The following is a 23,105-nucleotide window of genomic DNA, read 5'->3' on the forward strand; positions in this document are numbered from 1 at the left end:
TCTAGATCAGGCTGGGGAAGATTCTTATCTAAAATGCTGGAAAGGTACTGCTGATTGGACAATTTACTATAAAAGTTGTTATTGATTTCAGTTGCACCATATAACGCAGGTGACATTTTATGAGAAGAAACAATATTTGGCTGGAATACGGAAAGTTATGGACAGCCTTTGGGCAGGGTGCTATGGGAATTCCCAGAAAATGCTCTTCATTCTGCCTCAGGTGTAGCTGGAAGAAACTGGCGCCTGAAGGTCACTTGCAAAGGGTGTGCTAGGTATATGTGGGCCTTGTTTGGTAACAAGATCATTTTCACTATGCATTTAGCACTTGCTTTAAGTGTGTTTTGTACTGCAACAAAAAATTTGTCCTGGATAAAACTGAAAATATTTTCCATATTTTTTTCTTACTGACTAGACCAGGGGTAGGCAACCTCGGCTCTTTTATGACTCGTGGACTTCAACTCCCAGAATTCCTGAGTCAGCATAGCTGGCTCAGGAATTCTGGGAGTTGAAGTCCACGAGTCATAAAAGAGCCGAGGTTGCCTACCCCTGGACTAGACTGACAGAAATTTGTTATGATCTCCAACACATTTTTGGGATCCAAATCAAATACTTCAAATATTGCTAACAGTATTTTAAAAAAAAAAGACAATATGCAAACTATATTGTCTATCAACACAGCACTCCTGTACTTGAGAATGCCGAAGCCCCTGGGATAATTTAACAGATCTGGACACTGTTGGAAGGCTGGGACAGAGTCCTTTTTTTACTCAAGGGCTGCTCTTCTGTTGTTGCAAACAATTCTTCCATTTATTTGCAGAAGGGCAAATGGTTCTCCTCAGAGTCGGGCTTCCTCATACTGTACTGCAAGAGGCCGTTTAAAAATAGCCTGCTCTTAATGTTGCATAGAAACAGGAGAGGAGAGGAGAGGGGGACTACTAAAGGACAGAGAGGCCCGGCCTGCCGTATTTCTTCAGCTCTCGGCTGGCCTGGTTGTGAAGCTTTCTGAAGGCACCACAGTTTCTCCGCCCTCATCCCGGAGCCTTCTACTCATTCGCTCCCCTCACCGCCAGGTAGCCCGTTGGGCCCCGCCCCCAAGGCCTCTGGGCCCAATCATTGGTGGGCGGCGGGCCAAAAGGAGGCGCTCTGGTTGTCTTGTTTGTACCGGGCTCGGGATGCCCCGCCCGCCAGCTGTTTTTAAAAGTCTCTGCCGGCTTACGAGGGAGTCGAGTGCTCCGGTGCTGGGCGGTGGGGAAGGGAGCGGCGAGGAGCCCTGAACGCGGAAGCGGCGGCCGTGGCAGCAAAGCGGCGGCACTCCGGACTCGCGTTTCGGCATGAAGCTGGCGAGTGCCCCCAACCCAACTCGGGACCGCGAAGTAGGGCGACCGTTTCGCTGTACTAGCTGTGGGAACAAGGTAAAGGACCCGAGACCGGGCAGAGAGCGCGGGGAAGCGCCGCGTATCATTTGAGGACTCGGCAAGGGTCTCTAGGCACACTGTTTCTCAACCTTGACCATTTTAAGGCATGTGGACTTCAACTCCCAGAATTCCACAGCCAGCATTGCTGGCTGTGGAATTCTGGGAGTTGAAGTCCACATGCCTTAAAATGGTCAAGGTTGAGAAACACTGGTCTAGCAGGGAGTCTTGTGTGATTAATGGAGACCGGGGGTTGATCTTTGGGTTTCTTCTTGCCGGCTAGAGAAACTTAATGGAGATGACAAATACTGAGCTGCAATATTGAGCTGCAGGGTGGGGAAGGCAAGCATCGAATATATTGCTGGAAAATAATGAGACCAATTAGAAAGTTTGTTGGACATGAAAAGGTTCAAGAATGACTATTGACGGGTTTGGACTCTTGTGGAATCAACCCAGGTGTAAATTCCAAGAATGGATGTAGGAGAGAATGGAATGGGCCCCTAAGATGGGAATGTACGGTCTCTTAGGATTTTTCTAAAGTATTTGAAATATTAGGATTTTAATATTTTTTATCATGATGTAAAATATACCCTTAAAGGGGTTGTTAATCATAAATAATGGGGTGACGATGGGAATGGGTAGCCTGACTTATTTAGTAGTGCGTTCCTCTTTCCCTGGTGGTTTACAGGAAGGTTTTCCATACTGTTGCTTGTTTTGCCGTCTAGTTTGCTTTTAGCTTAAACTACAGAAAAATAGAAAAAGTATGGTCTGAACACTACTCATTCCTATACATAAAATATCATAATGGTACCATTGGAAGTGCAATGCTACTCAAATTTGCTTTGAAGATAATTTTGAAAATCAGATATTTTTTTCTAGTTTATGCTGTTAAAGCTCCTATTCAATACCACATTTGACCCTTGTTGCCATTAAATACCTACTAACTAAGGGGAACAGATTGAGTTAATGCTTTTTTTGCCATTTGAAATGCTAAAACGAGTGATTGGAAACTGCAGAGAAATAAAATGCAGTTAAGCCATGCAAATAACTTATTTGTGGGTAGAGCTTCTTGGCAGCAGATCAGATTGCTGTAAAAGATGGTGGGTTGTTTGTGCAGGAGCTATGCAAGCAGCAGTTAAATGTTTTTCATCTGGCAAGAATACTGTAAACTCATCCAGGGGCTCTAAATGTTCTTATTCCTTGATAAACTTAGACTTCAGCATTTTATACATTGTAGTCTTGTATTTATTCTGTAATTGAAATGCTTAGTATGCTTTTTTCATGGACATCACTTTTGCAATCTGAATCAGTTGCCAGTTGCATGAAAATCTGACCGATATTGGTGTTATGAGTGGGTGCTTATCGTTTTCAAGGTATCTCTATGTATAGTGTGGGTTGTGCTATCATTTAATCAAAAAAGCCTAGAAATAAGATTTAAGGAATTCTATATTAATTTTGGAGTGAATGAAAGAATAATGGAACTGGAGAACTCGTACTTATGAAGAACTTTTTGTAGGAAATTTAACATGCATCAGTCATATGAAGTCTATGGTGTACCTCATAAAAACATTTATAGACAATATCAGTTTTGTATAATCTCTTATACAACTTGGCATCAGCTAACTTCCTCAATTGGTTGTTTGGAGGCTGACTCAAGGAAAATCTCCAGTTGTGTTGTTGTTGTCAACTTGTAAAATAGAGAACAGTATGTGGGTGGAAATGGTTTCTGTGAATGTTCCCACCCCTAAAAATATTGCTTAGCTCCAGAGATCTAACTTGCCTGTCTTGTCCACTTCAGTAATAAGAGTTGAGGAAAATCTAATTGTTTTAGCCATTCATAGTATTTAAAGGGAAATGTACAAACCACCAACACAAATCTTACCACATGAAAACGTATGAAATCATTTATTAGAAACTGAAAAGAACCACAGAGATTTAAAGATGCTTGTTGTTGCATGCAAATTTAAATATCTAAATTGACCAGAAAATAATGTTTCTGAGAGAGAGGGAAAGGGTGGGGAGAATAAGAATGGATCCTTGTCCCAAGTGGATAACCATTTAAAAAGGGTGAGTATGCAAGTATAAATAAAACCATATATTGAATGCAGATGACAGCAGCATATGAATTAAAGGGTTATTAAAAGCCTCATGGGAAAGATAGTTTTGAGGGAAGAATTTTAAAAAGTGGAAGATCTTTCGGAGAGGGAAAGGGCAAAGTTGTATGAGGAAACCAACACCTACTGAGGATGGTAGTGGAGGAAATGAAGATTGAGAGATGGTAGAGCAAACCTTTTATAGTTTTAATTGTAAAGACAATAGTTTCTGAACTTGTTAGAAGATCAGTGCATGGACTAAAAGAACTGTATTATGTGAATTAATGAAACAATTCTGGATAAAGGTTTAGCAATAGAAAACAAAAACAAGAAGGCTTCAAGAAGTGTAGATCAGAGGTCCCCAACCTTTTGGGCACCAGGGACCAGTTCCGTGGAGAGAGGTTTTTCCGCAGACCGGAGTGTGCGTGGTTTTGTGTGCTGCCTGCATCCCGTGGATGGGTTTCAATTGTTTGTGCGGCCCAGTTGCTGGCATGCCGCGGCCCAGTACTGGTCCACGGACTGGGGATTGGGGACCCCTGGTGTAGATGAGAGACAGGCAGAACTTGATAAAGAGTTTTCCCAAAGGAAGAGGGGAATAGAGAACAAAGAAATCAAAGACGGAACTAAGCTTTTTTGTCTTGTTCTCAGTACGTTTAGAGGTAAAAATAGGGAACCTGCGATGAAAAGCATAAGAAGATATTTTAATCTGGGATATGGAGCTTCAATAGGATTATGACAACTATGAAATAAAACACATTGGATTTGAGGAACTGATTGAAGAGATACTGTACTGATAATATACACTGAAGAAAGTTTAAAGCATAACTATTTTTGGCTGAGGAATCAAGGTGGGGCCCAAAACGTATGTACTGATTCTCTAATGTTTCTGTTTTTTGGCACCCTTTTGTCTATGGTGAAGAACTGCTATTCTTGTACAAACTGATAGAACATAAAAGTAGAATAAGAAAGATGGGACATTTCAATTTTTGCCCATACTGGCTTGAGAGAGGCTGCCAAAAAGATTGGCTGTCTCATGTTGTTTATATTAGCACTGCATATTGTCTCGCCTGCCGGTTACATTTATTCAAACTGATAGAAGAAAAAAAAATAGTGCGGTATTTTATCAAGTAGATAAATAGATTACATGCCTTTAAAAGATAAAGAACGTATGCCTGTTTTTTTCCCCAGTTCAGAAAACCTACACAAAAATAATGTAGATACCAATGATTCTGTTAGTGGACCTGCACCAAGCTTAAGTTGACCCTGTCTTTCAGAGTAGGAATCTAACTGCATGATGCTTTCTGATATGGACACTTGCGGTGCTGGTAGCCATTGCTGCTGGTGTTCTATATTGGCACAGCTGGTAGATGTAGTGATGACCATTCTCTAGTCCTCCGGGCATTTAGTGGTGCCATCAAAGTTCAAAAAGCAGCTGCTGACTACCATATTTATAGACCCCACATTTATTGCACAGACTGGGACTTTTTGGAGCAAGGAAGTTATTATATTTCCCCATAAAAAGAGAGCTGCTGCTACATGGGTTTGCCAGGGTGAATGAGCAGTGTAACCAATCGGGATGCTTATAGCTACATCACAAATGCCACGTTTTCATGTACTGTAAATTTCTAAAATAATTGGAGTTTGTGTGTGTGTGAGAGAGAGAAAATGTATAACTCATTTAACCATCCATCCTTTTTTTAAAAAAAAAATTATCCTGCCTTTATTATTTTTATAAATAACTCACGTCAGCAAATATATCTAATTTTCCTTCCTTCTCTTATTTTCCCTACAACAACCTTGTGTGGTGGGTTGGACTGAGAGTGACTGGCCCAAAGTCACCCAGCCGGCTTTTATACCTAAAGCAGGATTACAATTCACAGTGTTCTGGTTTCTAGCCTAGTAACTTAACCACAGACTAGACCAAACTGGCTCTTGGTTCAGTCCTTCTTTTGATTATTTAGTAATTGACCAGGAGAGGGCTTGGCTCCTGTTCTCCAGAACCTGTTGTAAGATAATCACTTTGCCCACATAAGTCAATTTGCTTTTTCAGCGGGCAGCCAAAACTCCAGCAGTGCTTCTCAAAGGCCAGGTCTTGCCTTTTTTAATTGCTGGTCTCTACTAATGATTTTTTAATGGGTGAAAATACTTATATATCATAACTTGGTATATTTTTCCCAATGCAGAAGTAAAATATTTTCTTCCGACACAGAACTTCTTTTCTGGATGAAGTGATTTGGCACAAAAAAATGATTATGTGACGTAGGGCTTGTTCACAATAACAAAAGCAACCGGCGTTTGTTTTGTGAATTCCATAAAGTCGTCTTTTTAATTGCATAACCATACGTTGCAGAATTGGTTCATGCAGTGTCTGTATAAAGATGTTTTTTTAAAATGCCACTTGGGTAATCTGAATTCACTGTTTTTGTAATGTGTTTAGAAGATCGTAGCTGAAAACATTTTAGTTGTGCAATGGGGCTTGACAATTAATTCAGCGAAAGTTTTGCGGTAGATAAAAGTTTCAAGTTGACTATAAATTCAGCCTGAGAAATTACTGTTTGTTCTTTTGTCATTTTTAAATAGACATTTTTAAAAATCCTATTGCATGTATTTTTGTGGCTTCCCCCTCAAGCCCTGATAAAATTACAGCCCTGTTATACTTCCTGAAAGATACTGAGAGATTTCATACATAATTCTGTTTTGCGGATATGCAGATGCACTTCAAAAGCCTCCAGTATCGCTGACATTACCCTGCTAGCAGCTGTGTACTGAACTCCTTGTCCTTGACCCTTTGCCAAGTACTTTATGCAAAACTAGGTTTTTTACTGAACCAGGTTTCATTGTTTTTAATGGCAGTAGAATGGTGCACTGTAAACAAGTGTGGCTTGTTATGAAGCATGGGCAGAACATTTCCACTGATTGCACTTCTGAAATACAAGGACAGTTCTGTTTCAGTGGGGAAGCATTAATTGCTCTCAAAGCCACAGCTGAAATGTTTATAACTAAAAACTCCAGGTACTGCAGTGTAACATTCTTTTCTAGGAACTTGGAATCAGGATCCCCAGACCACTGGGACAAGGACCAAGCAGATTCATCCCAGAAATGGAGGTATGTGTAAGGCTTTCTGTTTTGCATGAAAACAACCAATTGGTGACAGTTTTGCCAGTGTTGGAGGGGATTTTCAAAGTTTAATGTCAACTGAAGAACAGCTGTTAATATGCAAATTTCTGTTAGTGCAACAAATCATTAGTAGTGTTTGGCAACCGAACAAGATGTTCTTGTAACTTTAATACAGGTAGTCCTCAATTTACATTTCACTTAGTAACCATTCAAAGTTACATCGGCGCTGAAAAAAGTGACTTAGGACCATTTTTCACAGTTACAACCTCTGAAGCATCCCCATGATCATGTGATTAAAATTCGGATGCTTGGCAACTGGTTCATACTTTGTGACCGTTGCTGCGTCCCAAGATCATGTGACGATCACCTTCTGCAATCTTCTGACAAGCAAAGTCAATGGGGAAGCCGGATTCACTTAATGATCAGGTTACTAATTTATCAACTGCAGAGATTCACTTAACAACTATGGCAAGAAAAGTCATAAAATGGAGCAAAACTCACTTAACAAATGTCTCACTTAACAACAGAAATTTTTGGCTCAGTTGTAGTCATAGGTCCAGGAATACCTGTAATTTAATTGGCCATTTTACACTGCCCAATTCTGTTGGGCATCAAATATTGTTTGACCTGACCCATAGGGTAATAGACCTGCATGTTAAATAAATATAATTAGCTGGTGAACTTTAATTCCAAATTAAGATTCACAAGTGGCTTCTGAAACGAATTTATTTTTCACTACTTAGCAATTTGGAAGGCTGCTGTAGTACTTTATTGACTGTCAAATTGCTGATAAATAAATATATGCTTTCTATTTATTTCTCAGTTAAAATGTGCCTCCAGATAATTAATCAGTCACATTATTAATTTGTAGTTCACATACTATTTGACATGTTTGGGCAATGGTTAATTTCTAGAATCTCTTCTCTGCCCCAACTCAGTGTGTGTACAGTACAGAGACTTAACAACTTATTTGGACAGTTTTTCTCATCTTCAGCGGCTTGAAGATATATGGACTTCAACTCTCAGCATTTATGGCTGGGGAATTTTGGCAGTTGAAACCCATACATCTTAAAGTTGCTGAGGTTGAGAAACACTGACTTTGTAAATTACAATTATTTAAAATATTTTACTTTTGCTGCTAGAAAATATTATTGTGATTTTTTTTCTCTGATTCACACAGATACTTCAAGTGAGCGCTGAGGATCCTCAGATGTCTTCTTTGTTTGCTGAGCCTTTCACAACTTTAGGGCATTTGGATAATATTACATTGGTGATGGTTTTTCATCCACGGTATCTGGAGAGCTTTTTGAAAACACAGCATTATCTACTGCAGATGGATGGTCCACTGCCTCTTTGCTATCGACACTATATAGGTATAATGGTATGTTGAATTATGACCCATGAAACATTTTTTTACAGCATTAGTGTTTCTCTTTAAAGTTTGTGTCTGTGCTTAGAGAATCTCAGTATTTCTGTGAATTGTATTAATTTGTAAAAATAGCAGTGTTCTATCTCTGGAATATTTTAGATATCCTAATGAGTTTCTATCTGCACTAAATATTATACACAAAATTATACACTATCATAGATATAACTTCTTTATTAAAATGAGCAACGAACAAGTTGACTTTTGTTTACACTGTCATGTTCCATAAAAACAGTCAATTTAGTATCACTGATGCTGAGTAAAGTGGCTTTCCTATTCCCCCATCAATCATTCTCCCTTCAGTCTTTCAATACAGCTCCAAAATACCAAAGCAAAGCTGATTTAAGATTAAGTGGACTTTTAGGGAAATGGATTTAAACTTATTAGATGGATTTAGATAAGAGAATTCAAGGGGTAATGTTCCTAACACAACACTGATTTAAACACATTTAAATCAAAAATGTTGTTCCACAATCTGATAATCTGAACTGGCTTGGGCGAGCTCAGTTGTAAATTTGGAAACTTCCTATACCAGTGGTGGTGAACGTATGGCACGCGTGCCAGAGGCGGCACTCAGAGCCCTCTCTGTGGGCACTTCTCTGAACTGCTGGCGGTGGGCTGCAGAGCCCCCAGAGGCAGGCTGTGGCTGCTGACGGACACTGTCGGCCCCCATGCGCTCGCTGGCCTCTGTGTGCAGGGGCCGATGGTGTCAGGCAGCAGCTTCCCCGGCCCCTGCCTTGCCTTGCCCTGAGATAATGGCACCCCCACTCTGCCTCGCCTCACCCCGCAGGACGAGCCTTCTACCCACCACGCCACCTGCCAGGGACCCCCTGGATCTCCCCCAACCTTGCCCGGCCCCCACAGGCGTCCCCACGAGCAACATTGAGGTGACCACGCCCACCTTGGCCACACCCACCCAGTCTGCCATGATCACAGCCACGCCCACCCAGTGGGCCACGCCCACCTGGCACCCGGCAATAAATAAGTGGGTTTTGGGTTGCAGTTTGGGCACTCAGTCTCTAAAAGGTTCGCCATCACTGTCCTATACTTTTAATAATCGTGCCAAGGGCTCTGTGATAATTTCAGTAGAAGAGTACATGCAGCTCAGAACTGAACTGTAGATTCCTTGGTGTGTTCTCTGAGCTTGGTTGTTTGCTTGCAGCCATTTCATTACTCAATTAGGTAACATCATCAGTGCTAGTGAATGTGGATTTGCTCCCTGTTTATATACACTGGCTTGTCCTCCTGGTTTTGATGGGGGTGTGGATTTCTACTTGGTAGTTCCTTGATGAGGGTATTGTTTTCTGCTTGTTTGTCAGTGTTAATTCATGGTTATTTGGGTGTTGACTGCTGGAGCAAATTATTCTGGTCTTTGTTTCCTTTTTAGCTTTTGTCTCTTTTGAATGGCAGGTAAATATGCTATATTTCTTACAATAGCTGATTTGTCTGAATACCAAGCTTCCAGGAATTCTCTAGCATTTTAGGAATTAACTTCCTCTACGATGCTCACAATTTTCCAGTTGAAACTATAGTTGAGTCTGTCCGTTTTTGGCTGCATGAGATTATGGAGTTTTCATTGTGTCCTTCTGACTGTTCATGGATCTGTTCTTCTAGTCTTCAGCCAGTCTGTCTTACATACTGGCTGCTACAGTCCTTATACTGTATGTAGTAGACGACATCCATTTTTTTCTTCATGGGCTACTGGTTGTTTTGATTTACTTAAGAGGTTTTGGAGGGCTTTAATTTAGTTTAGTTTGCGTGCTATGGTAATGCTGTGTGGTTGAAATAGTCCTGCTGATTGTTTCTGAGATTTTGTTGTTGTAGTGTTATTCTTTTCATAGCTTGTATTGGTTATGCTCTAGATCAGTGGTTCTCAACCTTTTTAATGCCGCGACCCCAACCGGTCGTAAGTCGAGGACTAAACCGGTCGTAAGTCGAGGACTAAACCAGTCATAAGTCGAGGACTAAACCGGTTGTAAGTCGAGGACTACCCAACCAGTCGTAAGTTGAGGACTTTCCCTGCCCAGGAGCGCCGCGCATGCGTGGTTCCGCCCCCTGCGCCGGCCGAGGCGTAGCTGGCAAGCGGCAGAGACGGAGCAGGCCGACCACCAGCTGGCCCAGCCCAAGAGAGGTAAGACACCCGCCGGAAAAGGGGAAAAAAATGGCGGACAAAAAAATGGCGGACAGCCTTGCTTGGCGACCCCCATGAAATGGTCGATCGACCCCAAATGGGGTCCCGACCCACAGGTTGAGAACCACTGCTCTAGATCAGGGGTAGGCAACCTTGGCCCTTTTATGACTTGTGGACTTCAACTTCCAGAATTCTGGGAATTGAAGTCCACGAGTCATAAAAGAGCCAAGGTTGCCTACCCCTGCTCTAGATGACTGAGTAGTCAAACTTTTTTATAAAGCTGCATGGATATCCATTTTGTTGGAAGATGTTGCATAGACCATCTACTTTCTTGTTCTGATGTATGGGCTTGCTGCAGTGTGTGCGTGTCTGAATAATGTTCTTACACAGCTCCTCTTGTAGGAGGTTGGGTTGTAACTTTGGTAATGGATTGTTCACCTTTTCACTATCTCCATAAGACTTGCAAAAATTTTCCGTCTGGAAACTTTTTAACAGTGAAATGGCTATATAAAACAAAGAGAGTACAGTTTTGAATGAATTCAAACAGAAATTAGAACTAAACTATTATGTCTCAGTAATGATGTCACCATTGTATGATAGTGATAATAGGAAAGAACAATTACTTTACATCATTGCATTCATACATAGTCTTCCATTTCTATCATCAATTTGCAAGACATTTTTTGTATAAAATCATTTTAATTGCTTTCTTACGGTGTATATTAAGATAAGATATGCATCTTTTACTTTTATTAGTACGGGGATTAAAGGTTTCCTACAATGTTTGCATCCTGAGAATATGAACAGGATTCTTGACTCATTGAGGTGGTCCACATGCAGGCTTGTTAGATTTAAAAGGGATTTAAAAGTAGCCAGCTATTCAGTGGTGCATATGGTTAGTTCTAGTCCAGTGATGGCGAAGCTTTTAGAGCCCGAGTGCCCAAACTGCAACCCAAAACCCATTTATGCATCGTTGACTGCCGGGTGGGTGTGGCCCATTGGGTGGGCATGGCTGTGGTGGTAACAGCAGACTGGGTGGGACTAAAAAGTTCAATCAATCAATTCCAACTTTGCAAGATCTTTTTTTTTCCTGTGAGAAGTTGAAATTGACTGAACCTTTTTTTTTTTGCACACGGCGGCGGAGGCCTAAAGCAAAAAGGTTTTATAAAACCCAGCTGAAGGCCTAGGACTGGGGCGACGGCGCGCGTGCCCACAGAGAGGGCTCTGAGTGCCGCTTCTGGCACCCGTGCCTTAGGTTCGCCACCACTGTTCTAGTCTGTTCTGCTTAACAGTGATTAAGAAAGTAACTTTATATTTAAATGATATAAATATTTGGTTTCATTATTTTTATTAAATGCATTAATACATAGTAATGATCTAATTTCCGAAAATCCTGGATAATTGCATGGATCCATGCCTCATTGGAGAAAAATTCCATCCTGGTTGGTTGTGTTTTTGTTTTTAATCTACCAACAACTTTCAGTAATATCCTCTGGGTTACCATGTTGCGAGGAGTTTGCAAAGGAGAAATATTTTATTGATCTAGTTTAATTTTGATAGAATACTTTAGAAGGCAATGCTAAGAGGCTCATGTAACCCTTTGGCCTGGATCCCATGGTGGGGATGGTTTTTATCCTGTTTGTTGGCATTTATGTAAAACTGTTAACAGATCACTTGAAGATAAACAGTAAATTTTTATTGCCTAGGATTGCCTAGGCAATAAATGCAGAATAGTCCTTGCCCAAAATCTTAAGCAATTTATTTGACTCACTTAGGAGCTGATTGGACTTCTTTGTGTTTTTGTTCTTGCCGTTTTCAGCTTGTTGAAAAATCATTCTAATGAAGATTCCGTTTTGTAAGCCACTGTGTGCAAATGCTTTTTAGGGGAAAAATTGGATATCATTTCAGTCAACGAAATTTCTTTCTAGAAATACAGTCCTTAAATCAGGGATGATCAATGTACAGCCCTCCAGATGGAAATGAACTCCATTCCCCATCGATCCTCACCAGTGTGATCATTACTGAGAGATGAGGGAGTTGCAGTTTATCCTACATCTAACTCATTCCTGTAAATAATAGGATTTGCCTCTGCAAGTTGCTTTCAAATTTAATCCATTTCACTATATTACTTTTCAATTTTGACCTTGCGCATAAGGCATATAAAAAAAATGAAAAATAACTAAAAGAGAATACATGATATTTTTTTTCCAGTAGTGTACTGTATTGGGTTACATGTATTATTTTACTTATGCAGTGTTCTCTGTAATTACATTTTTAGATGACTATGGAACATCTCTGTTCCATAATTCTTGTTTGCACATTGTTCTCTAGGCTGCAGCAAGACATCAGTGTTCTTACTTGGTGAACCTTCATGTCAATTATTTTCTACAAGTTGGAGGAGATCCTAAATGGCTGAATGGTCTAGAAAATGCACCTCAAAAGTTGCAGAAGTTGGGTGATTTGAATAAAATCTTGGCACACAGACCCTGGCTCATTACAAAGGAGCATATTGAAGTAAGGATGTTTCTTGAATCTAGTATGATCTTATATTTTTGAAATGGCTGTCATTGTTTGATGGTCCGTAATTCTTAATGTTTGTTATTCAAATTTAAGTTATTGCAGAATCTGTCTCCAGATCACTTTAATGAATTCAGGGGTTCCCCCCCCATCACTTGTTGCAATATTTTTTTAAAAAAACAACATTCTTTTTGTTTTTACCAGCTCAAAATGAAACAAGAATAGATCATCCATTCTCTACAGAAGTGCAAAAATTGTACCTGTTTTGATACATTTTCTCTCCAATTTTTTGAGTCTTATAGCACTAATGACTGAATAGTTTCTGGATGTTTGACTTTTACAATATTTAAGGTAGTTAAAATATATTGTTTCAAAATTCATTTCCTGCGTAGACTTTGTGCTTAGTCATCTTTAACCACTGCCTGCTTTTATTTCTAAATTACATTACTGTCCTAGATCCATAGAATGAACAATAAACGGTGTAGTTCTCATAGTTGCCAAATAAAAAAGGGCTGTGAAGTAGTTAACATGGTTTTCTGCATTTTAAAAGAACCCTTTAGAATACACTTAACATTAGTCTCTTGCCTAGTATTTTTGATCCACTGTGGGCTTACATTTGTGATATTACTTGTGGTGTGATGATTATAAGTTAGTGGTGGGATGTAGTCTGGAGTCCCAGAAGGGAGGGACTGCTTCACAGAGGGCAAAAAGGCAGGGGAGCTTGAAAGGTCTGCTAGTAGTTTACAAAGTATATCTATAGTTATGCAGATAGTTGCTTTAAACTGGCAAGAGTCTGTCTGTAGGTAAACAACAATAAAGAAACTTCTCAGATGTAACTCCACATGTCACTGTTGGTTCTTGGGGCCTGGCAGAATTTGATGTAATGATTACATTCCTTCTCCTTGCTTTTTGTTTTAAAGCAACTTCTAAAAACTGAAGAACACAGCTGGTCCCTGGCTGAATTGGTCCACGCTGTAGTACTCCTCACACACTATCACTCGCTTGCTTCATTCACTTTTGGCTGTGGAATCAATCCAGAGATCCACTGTGATGGTGGTCACACTTTCAGGCTGCTCTCCGTTGATGGTTATTGCATTTGTGATATAGCAAATGGCAATCACGATGAATATAAGATGCACACCCCTGATACAGATATTACAGTGAGTATTATGTTCTGAAAGGTTGAGCGTGTTTACCTTTTTTAAAGGCATCTGCTTGTTGTGTATATTTGCAAAGTTGTACAACTTTCCTTCCTTCCCTTCGTCTCTCCCTTCTCCTTTTTTTTAATGAAGAGAATGAATACTTTAAACCAGAAGTCCCCAATCCCCGGTCCATGGACTGGCGCCAGGCCATAGCATGCCAGAAACTGGGCTGCCTAAACAAGTGAAGCCCCATCTGCGGGATGCAGGCAGCATGCAAAACCACACACCCTCCAGTCCACAGAAAAACTTTTCTCCAAGGAACCGGTCTCTGGTGCCCAAAAGGTTGGGGGGGGGACTGCTTTAAACTATCAAATACATCTCTTTAATAATGCAAGATGGCTGCTACAAAGGGGCACACTGAAATGGAGTATATCTGTTAGTTAACCATTGGAGGAGGCTTCTGTATGCCTTTGTAATCATAGTGTTTGAACACATGGACCCTGGGACACCAAAAGAAATTCAGAGAAATTTTTTGGAAGTCAAGAGGTGTGGGAAGAAGTTGCCATATTAGACTGAAGGCAATTTAACTTGGATGTAGTCTAGAGCAGTGGGGGCCCCAACCTTTTAGGCACCAGGGATCGGTTCCGTGGAGAGAGGTTTTTCCACAGACTGGGGGGGGGGGTCGTGTGCTGCCTGCATCCTGCGGATGGGGCTTTGCTTGTTTGCGTGGCCCAGTTTCTGGCATGCTGCGGCCAGTTGCCGGTCTACGGACCAGGGGTTGGGGACCCCTGGTCTAGAACATGGCATTTCATTTTCAGCTGCATCTTTTGTACTGTTACTAATAATATTAATATATGTTAACAGTATTTCCTGCAGCAAATACACTGTTAGATATAATTGCATGCCAGGAAACCCAATTGGATTAAGATACACAGACTTGGATTCCTCTCAATATGAGCTAGAAGAAACATCAATGTTCAAGAAACGTTTTTTCTTCTAAGAGTTAGTCTGACCTTTCTAAATTAGCACTAGGAATTATCTGATATATCCCCTGCAAGACAAAGAATGGTTAGGTTATAAGACTGTTTTTATTTTCAAGATTATATTATTGAAGGTAATTATAAAGTTCTTAAGGAATGGATAGTCTTCTCACAAACAGTTTGCATCATGTTAGTTTCATTAAAACAAACAAATAGTCATTCAGTTTTTAATTGTAAGAAGTATTGGGACTATGAAGTGTTACCAGTTAGAAACATGATTTGCCGCTCATTTGAGACTTTATTAATAATAATGCAAGGCCTCAGCCTTTTTGAAATTTGTTCTAACAAGTTCAAAATAAAGAATTAGCTATATTATAGCAATCAAAATTATAGGATATTTAATGTTACTATCCTGTGATATAGTGCCACAGTAAGGAACCACCACTAGCAATTCCTGCCCGCAAGTATATTTATGCATCAACTTTACATATTCTCATTTTGGGACATTTAAAATTACTTCAGGCGGTAAAACAATTTCTATGTATTTGCTATGCAAAAGAAAAAATGTTCCTTTAATTAAGCATTAGAAAAATTATATTTGCTTCCTTCTTAATTCTATACATAGACATTCTAAAAAAGTTGCAAGTACTAGGCTAGGTATAAAACGGAAAATCTGATGTTTATCATAATAGCGTATCAGTGCTACATTGCAATTTTAAAAATGTTGCTATTAAAGATTCCCGAGCCCTCCTGTGAAGTAGAAGCACTCATGGAAAAAATGAAGCAAATACAAGAATGCAGAGACGACGTTGAAGCTAGTCAAGAGGAAAAGGCCACACGATTTGAGAAGGAGAAGAGAGAAAGCATGTTGGTGGGTTGCTCAGGTCAGAACATATTTAATATTCATTTCTTTATTTTTTAAAAAATTTGACATGTATATTTATCAGTTCCGGTATTTAGACTGTACTTCCTCATTATCATGTAACATAAATAATTCATCAGGGCAACCATAATTGCTCTCTTCTAAAACCAGGGGTAAAAATGGGCCACAATTATCACCACCATCACCACCATGATCATCCAAACCTACATTCAACACAGCACACTCTAAAAAGTTTTGACCATCGGGCAGTAATTTTTAGAAAATTTGTACCTAAACTACCACCCCTCAGTGTAGGCCTGACATTGCTTCCTTTAAGACAGACATGTCAAACTTGTGACGTCACGTGACATCGCGCAACGTATCGGGCCGGTTTTGCCATTGCCGGCAATGGGGTGGGTGTGGCTTCCACGTGACGCATCCGGGCCACAAACCGGTGCTTTAAGAAATCAAGAATCCAGTTATTGCTCAAAAAGTTGTTAATTGTTTCACAGCTCGGTATAGACCTGTCAGATTTCTTAAGCAAGATGAACAATAATCCAGAAAAGAAGTGCCAGGTCTCAGAGATTGTCCATGTGTCCGTCAAAATGAAAAATATAAAATCTTAACTAAATGGGGTCTTTAGATCTGCTGAACAAAATATAATTCAGGTTGGTACAAATGGAAAACTTGCGGACCCCAAGCCAGATGGTGTGGAACTGCTGCCTTCCAAAAATTTCCAGCCACAAAATTCCCAACTTAACGTATCTGTTGGCTATGTGACTCACAATTCAGGGAACCTAAAGAGGTCCAGATTGAGTAAATACAGTGAAATCTTGATTTATCTTGATGAAAAAGATTTTATAAGGATCAGACCAATTTTCTGCACAAATTGATATCATTTGCATAATACTACACACACAAAGTAAATAGTATAATTTGTCATTTGTGAAACAGCACCATTATGCAAATGACATAAATTAACACAAGTGGCATAATTAGTGTAATGGTATCAAGCAGATGATGCAAATTGTCACATTAGCACTTGCCAGTTTATCAGACATTCATTTATAACAATCATGCTTAAAATTAATCTGTTAAAACTTAAGAGGTTTAAAAAATGGAAAGCTGCATAATCACTAATAGGACAAAGCAGATTTTATTTATAAATAAATGTGAATTATTAGCTCAATGGAGCAGGCCAGCAAGTTTAGCTCTCTCTCTATTCAGTCACTTCATTTTAAACTGAAAGATCTGTATGGGCTTAAAATCTCTCTCTCAAATGATAAAAACAGTTTTGTGTTCCATATCATAGTAAGTTTTCAACAGCACTAGGAAATACTGAAAATGTTACATTCAAGCCAAAAAAATCTGCTCCATAACTTTTACGTCATTTACAAATCCCTAATGACAATTCCATGTGTGTAGGTATAATAACCATAATGATTTAACAATTGTCAGTAAGAACAACAACAAAAATCTGGAGAGTGAATGTTACAGAAAATGAAGATAGCAAGAATAAGAAAGAATTGGGGAAAATAACAAAATACAAAAGACCTACAAATAGAAATTAAGTGACTATGGCAAAGGAGAGTAGTACCGATAGTGATAGATCCCAAAATATCTGGAGCACCACTTGAATAAAAGTGGCATTGACAAAATCGCCATTAGTCAATTGTAAAAGGCAGCTTTACTTGGAACAGCTTACATCCTGCGATGCTATCTTTTAACACCAAGAAACAACATCTGCCTATCCCAGGTTCTTGGGATAGACTGGATAGGTGGATAAAAACGCCAGATCAAATCTAAATATTTGGCTGACCCATCAACTGGGACCTATTTCATGTAGGGCTTTATAGGTATCAACCAGCATTTTGAATTACACCTAGAAGGAAATTGGCAATCGTGAAGTGGAGGTGTTACATGAGTCTATCGATGAGTCTACCTGCTGGATCAGTTGAAGCTTCCGGGGTGTCTTCAAGGGCAGCCCAAATAGAATGCATTATAGTAATCAAGCCATGAGATGACTAGGGAATGAGTGGCTGTCTGCCAGACCCTTCCAAACTAGAAAAGATGCAGTGGGTGTACCAGATAAAGTTGTGCAAATACCTTCCTAGCCACAGGTGCCCCTGCGTGTGTATGTACTGTAAAAATACATAATTGCCTAAGAACAAATAGGAAGAGTGTGTGTTGTAAGCAGTTTATATGTTGCGGCATGCCCAAGCCAAGGCTTCTGTTCAATTGGCTCATTCTCACTGCCTGTCAGTTATCAGAAGCAGCACAAGACAGGGTGCTCACAACCCGCCCGTAGATTAACTAAGTCTTTTGTGTATAGTATTTGATAGTAGAAAAACGGACGTATTTACAGTGTGGAACTTGTAGCCCAAAAATTGCAGTGGCAGCAATTACTGTACAGCTAAGCTTGTATAGTTGGTTCATTGCCACTAAAGCTGTGAACTTTTCTAATGTTTGTAGATGGATGGTTAATTGTATCTACCCTATCAATCTGCTTATGGGAGAGGCAATAAGATCATAAGCAAGGATGTTTGATGCGAATTCCTAGTCCTGTATACATTATTGACCCTTTTCACAGTAATTAAGCAGGAGTTCATTCTCAAGGGCTAGTTTTCTCATATTTGGAAACAAATGTAGAAGAAAACACGCGTGTCCATTTTTCATTTGCTGCCACATAAACAATGTTCAAATAAGTTGCAGCTCTCCATTACATAACACATAAGGTGAACATGTATTGACCCTTATTTTTATTAAAAGCGAAGTTTATGTGGGGGGGAATTCCAGTACCGCATTTTTGAAGAAGCTATATTTTATCTGCAAAATGCTTTTCCTGTATTGATTACAGAAGTTATTTATTATAATTTTGCAATGTGCTTTTAAGCTGTTTTTATGAAATTACCTTGTTATATATTTAACAGAAGATGAAGAAATAGCACCAACAAGAGATGTATCTCGTCACTTTGAGGACACTAGCTATGGTTATAAAGATTTCTCAAGACATGGGATGCATGTACCTACCTTCCGTGTACAGGTAAGTCATACATTTTCAGTATAGAAATGCAAAGTGTTCTCCAGAATATTAGTTGTATAAATTACACAGAATATTAGGTATATAAATTACTGTTAAGTTTTTTTTATAACTTTAAAGCAAGCATAGGCAATTTGGTGCCCTGCAGGTCTGAACATTTACTTATCATTCTCAGGTAATATATAGGGGGATTATTGTGAAAGCTATGCAGATAACCATTCATTTAGCAACCTTTCAAAGTTACAACGGCACTGAAAAAAAATGACCTGCGACCAGTCCTCATACTTACAACTGTCACACCATCCCCACTGTCAAGGGATCAAAATCCAGGCACTTGATAATGATAGGCATGTATTTAGATAGTTGTAGCATCCAGGGATCATATGGGGGAGTCAGCGTTCCAGCCAGTTTCGGACAAGCAAAGTCAAAGGGGGAAGCCAAATGACTGCATGATTCACTTAACTGCAGTCACTCAGTTAACAAACCTAGCAAAAAAAAAAGTTCATAAAATGAGGCGCAACTCACTTAAAAAAACACCTTACTTAGGAATGGAAATTCTTGGTCATAAGTTGAGGACTACCTGTAGTTGAAACCAGTGGAGGACAACAGAATATCCATGCTGTTGGCATACATACAGTACCAATTATTTCCTTAATTTGGGTTTTAAAAATGAAGTGAAAAATATATTTTTCTACTTTGTCAAAAAGTTCTTGAGAACTTGGTTCCATGTACCCATTTTGCTTTTAAGGACTATTCGTGGGAAGACCATGGGTATTCACTGGTAAATCGTCTCTATCCAGATGTAGGACAACTGATAGATGAGAAGTTTCAAATTGCCTACAACTTGACTTACAACACAATGGCTATGCATAAAGATGTGGATACATCAATGCTTAGACGTGCAATCTGGAATTACATCCACTGTATGTTTGGAATAAGGTTGGTCCAGATCAGCTTTAGTTATCTATTAATTTTGGCAATTTTGCTCCCCATATGAGCTCTGTACATATGCAGTAGGCTTGAACACTTATTATCAGACTGAGTTTATATTAAGAACCTACATCAAAAGGCACGAGCATAGAATCAATGAACTCGATAAAAAAAATAATTGCACTGGTAACTCCTTATTATCAAATGCTTTTAAAGGCAAATTCATGATAACAATTCTGCTTGAGGTAAGAGCTTTGTACCCTGAGAAAGCTAACCATAATTTTAAAAGTAAAAGTGATTCTAGAGCAAAGGTCTTGTGTTGCTGCCAAATCCATGGCTAGAAGAAAGCTGTAATTTGTTAGGGAAAGCCACAGATTGGAAAAAGCAAAAGACAACTGCAGTACTCTGAAAGTCAATACCTGGACAGGACTGCATAGAGTAGAAGATGGAAACAGGCAAAGCACCAAAAAAAAAAAAAAGTGGGGATAGGTGCTATTTCCAACATATTGAGAATTGACAAAAATACTCAAGATACTACTGTAATTGGGATTTTAGCAAAACCAGTTTAAGATGTATCAGAAAACATGGCTATGAAATAGCAAGCAATAGCACAGTAATTATAAATGGCAACAGTGTGATGCAAAATCGGAACGTATTTATTCTTCTGATTATAGATATGATGATTATGACTACGGTGAAATTAATCAGCTGTTGGACCGCAGCTTTAAAATTTATATCAAAACTGTAGTGTGTGCTCCTGAGAGGACCACAAATAGAATGTATGATAGCTTTTGGAGGCAATTCAAACATTCTGAGAAGGTATGTTGTATATACATTGTTATATATCTGTGTCTTGTGACTTAGTAGCTTGAATAATATTGCTTGACAGTTGCATCTACTAAGGCAGACATGTCAAACACAAGGCCTGGGGGCCGGATGCGGCCCGCGAAGTGTTTTCATGTGGCCCGCGAAGCCATCCTGGAAACAGTGAGGGAACGGCCCCCGCTGCCTTGGCCCTGGCTCAGGCCAGCCAGGAGCCAATGTACAATTTTGTGGTGGCCATCTTGGCACTTGCCCTGGTGGACCATGCCTTGGCACTTGCCCCGGTCCCACCCCTTTCTGCCAGAGACCCTCAGATCTGTCCCACTCCTGACCAGGCCCCCACAGGCCCCCTTGACACGACCAGTAGGCCACACCCACTCCATCCACGCCCACCCAGTAGGCTGCACCCACCCGCCCCCCCATGGCCAACTGCAATGCTGATGCGGCCCTCATTGAAATTGAGTTTGACACCCCTGTACTAAGGCATTCATTTTGCTTATATTGACTTAAATAGCTCTTTACACTTTCACTAGTCTGTAAAGTTTTTGTCTTTACATTATTGTTCTTAGTGGAAATCACAACATTAATGAATATACTGTATTGAGGAAAATTCTGTATGATTAGAGGTATCTTGTCTCTCCTGATAAAGACTTAGTCATGCCAGGCCTAAAGCCAGGATCACAGGCTAATGAATATTGCACATATAGCAACCGAATGGAGGCTGTAGTCCACCTAATTGGCTGTTGCATAAGATCCCTGCCAGCATCAGCCACTAGTATGTTCATGGATTTCCGTCTGGCTTCAATTCAAATATTAGCAGCATTTCTGCATGCCTTAGAATATTGTAAAGCAGAGGTCCCCAACCTCTTGGGCACCAGGGACTGATTCCGTGGAGAAAGGTTTTTCCACGGACCGGAGAATATGTGGTTTTGTGTGCTGCCTGCATCCCACAGATGGGGCTTTGCTTGTTTGTGTGGACCGGTTGCTGGCATGCCGTGGCCCGGTACCGGTCCACAGACAGAGGGTTGGGGACCCCTGCTGTAAAGCACAAAAGATACTAAACCCAACTTTTTTTGTTTTCTTTTAAGGTTCACGTCAATTTGCTTCTCATAGAAGCACGGATGCAAGCTGAACTGCTTTACGCTCTGAGAGCCATTACTCGTTACATGACGTGAAAACTTTGGGCAGTAGTAATCGAAGGGGCAACTTACCAGGGCTTGTTAAGGGGCTTCTCAACCAGCAGGGGCTAAAAGCCATGAAATTATTTGTGCCATAGTGTTTATTACTACTACTGCTACTACTAGTATTATTGCAGCTCTTTCCTTAATGGGATATCACTGCTGATGTTGAGCTTAGTGGTAGGACAGTTGTTCAGAGACAGAATCAAATGGATTCCAGCCTGCTCTAGTTAGCATGGGAGGCAATGACTTCTGCCAGACAACTAATTACCAAAATCTTTATGTATTGTTACAAATAAATAAGAATCTGGAAGATAAGAATGTTGCTTTTGATATAAGGGTGAATAATGTTTTTATAAAAGTCCTGATGCTGCTGAACGTGCTGGTTAAATGAAGAGATTAGCAATTCCAGTTATTAAGCTATAAACAAATGCAAGCAATGCTACGGTCTGAGCCTACGTTGTATGTGATGTTAGAGAAGATCCTTGCCGATAATGCAGAGCTGAACAGGATATTACATTAAGAGTTTTGATTGTTAAGAGAATCTTTTGCTGTCTGGGTTGGGCTTATATCAAACTGAAGCAGTGTGAGACTTTCAAAGCTGCTTAAAAATCTGCAACTTTGTGAAAAGCTAAATAGTTGAGAGCAAGGATAGATAATCTACTTCTTCAGTATTCCTAGAAGCTATCAAAGGTGTGGAAACATCCATTCAGGTATCAAATAGCTTCTTATTAAAACACTCATTGCTACAGCCTGCCCCTTAAGCAGCAGCTTATGTAGTTAAACAAGAAATTAACATAAGAACAACAAGAACAAAAACCCTGTAAGTGACTTTGACATATATGTGTGAGTGCGTGCATGTGTAAAATATATGGACACTTTTTGTATGAAGTCTGTTAGTATTACTGGGTTGTTTAAATAAAAAAACATTTTCCTCTTTTTTCAGACTTCTTACACTAGTATCAATTCATTACAAAATAGACTAATGAATGCTGTGTCTGGTGTGCATTACTAATTTGTGTTTGAGAGAAAAAACGACAAAAGTTAAACTGCAATTCTTGACAGTTCAACAGGAAGCATCTGCTATTTCCTTTATTCAAAAATGCAAGGCAAATGCTGATCCAAAACATATAAGCCAAATGTGCAATTTTAACTTGGCTTTGGCTAAAAATGCCCATTTCATTCCCTCTATATGAATTTCATTTGTGAAATCAAGAAACTATCGTCACTTACCAAATTAGCTTATCAATAAATGGACAAGGATTATAATCTTTTCACATAAATACATTTACAATTGTTTAAAAATCAAAATCTGCCTTTATACTGTGACTTTTCAATATATTTTTTAATTTTTGGGTGGAGAATGTTAGTCTGAATCATCTAAAAATTAATGTTGAAATTCTTGACCAAATGCAATATTAGTTCTATACATTAAAACCTAACAAAATTATTTAA

At 39.6% G+C, this 23,105-nt stretch overlaps 1 protein-coding gene across 1 annotated transcript; it reads left to right on the forward strand.

Moving 5' to 3' along the window:
- The first annotated feature begins 1,335 nt into the window (after window positions 1-1,335).
- Window positions 1,336-23,105, forward strand: SESN1 (sestrin 1). The gene is made up of 10 exons (XM_015821318.1): window positions 1,336-1,412; window positions 6,545-6,610; window positions 7,803-8,003; window positions 12,511-12,693; window positions 13,617-13,856; window positions 15,555-15,702; window positions 18,611-18,723; window positions 19,469-19,659; window positions 20,325-20,469; window positions 21,561-23,105. Exons 2-10 carry the CDS (start codon window positions 6,605-6,607, stop codon window positions 21,645-21,647), a joined length of 1,314 nt encoding a protein of 437 aa, XP_015676804.1. The 5' UTR covers window positions 1,336-1,412; window positions 6,545-6,604; the 3' UTR covers window positions 21,648-23,105.

Source organism: Protobothrops mucrosquamatus, unplaced genomic scaffold (genome assembly GCF_001527695.2).
Source record: "Protobothrops mucrosquamatus isolate PMUCROS unplaced genomic scaffold, P.Mucros_1.0 scaffold1302, whole genome shotgun sequence".
Taxonomy (NCBI): domain Eukaryota; kingdom Metazoa; phylum Chordata; class Lepidosauria; order Squamata; family Viperidae; genus Protobothrops; species Protobothrops mucrosquamatus.

Bases quoted from the DNA above. Each gene is read 5' to 3' on its own strand.
- SESN1 (XM_015821318.1), top strand. The intron at 12,694-13,616 runs GTAAGGATGTTT...TTTGTTTTAAAG, and splicing joins TTACAAAGGAGCATATTGAA to CAACTTCTAAAAACTGAAGA. The intron at 19,660-20,324 runs GTTGGTCCAGAT...TTCTGATTATAG, and splicing joins CACTGTATGTTTGGAATAAG to ATATGATGATTATGACTACG.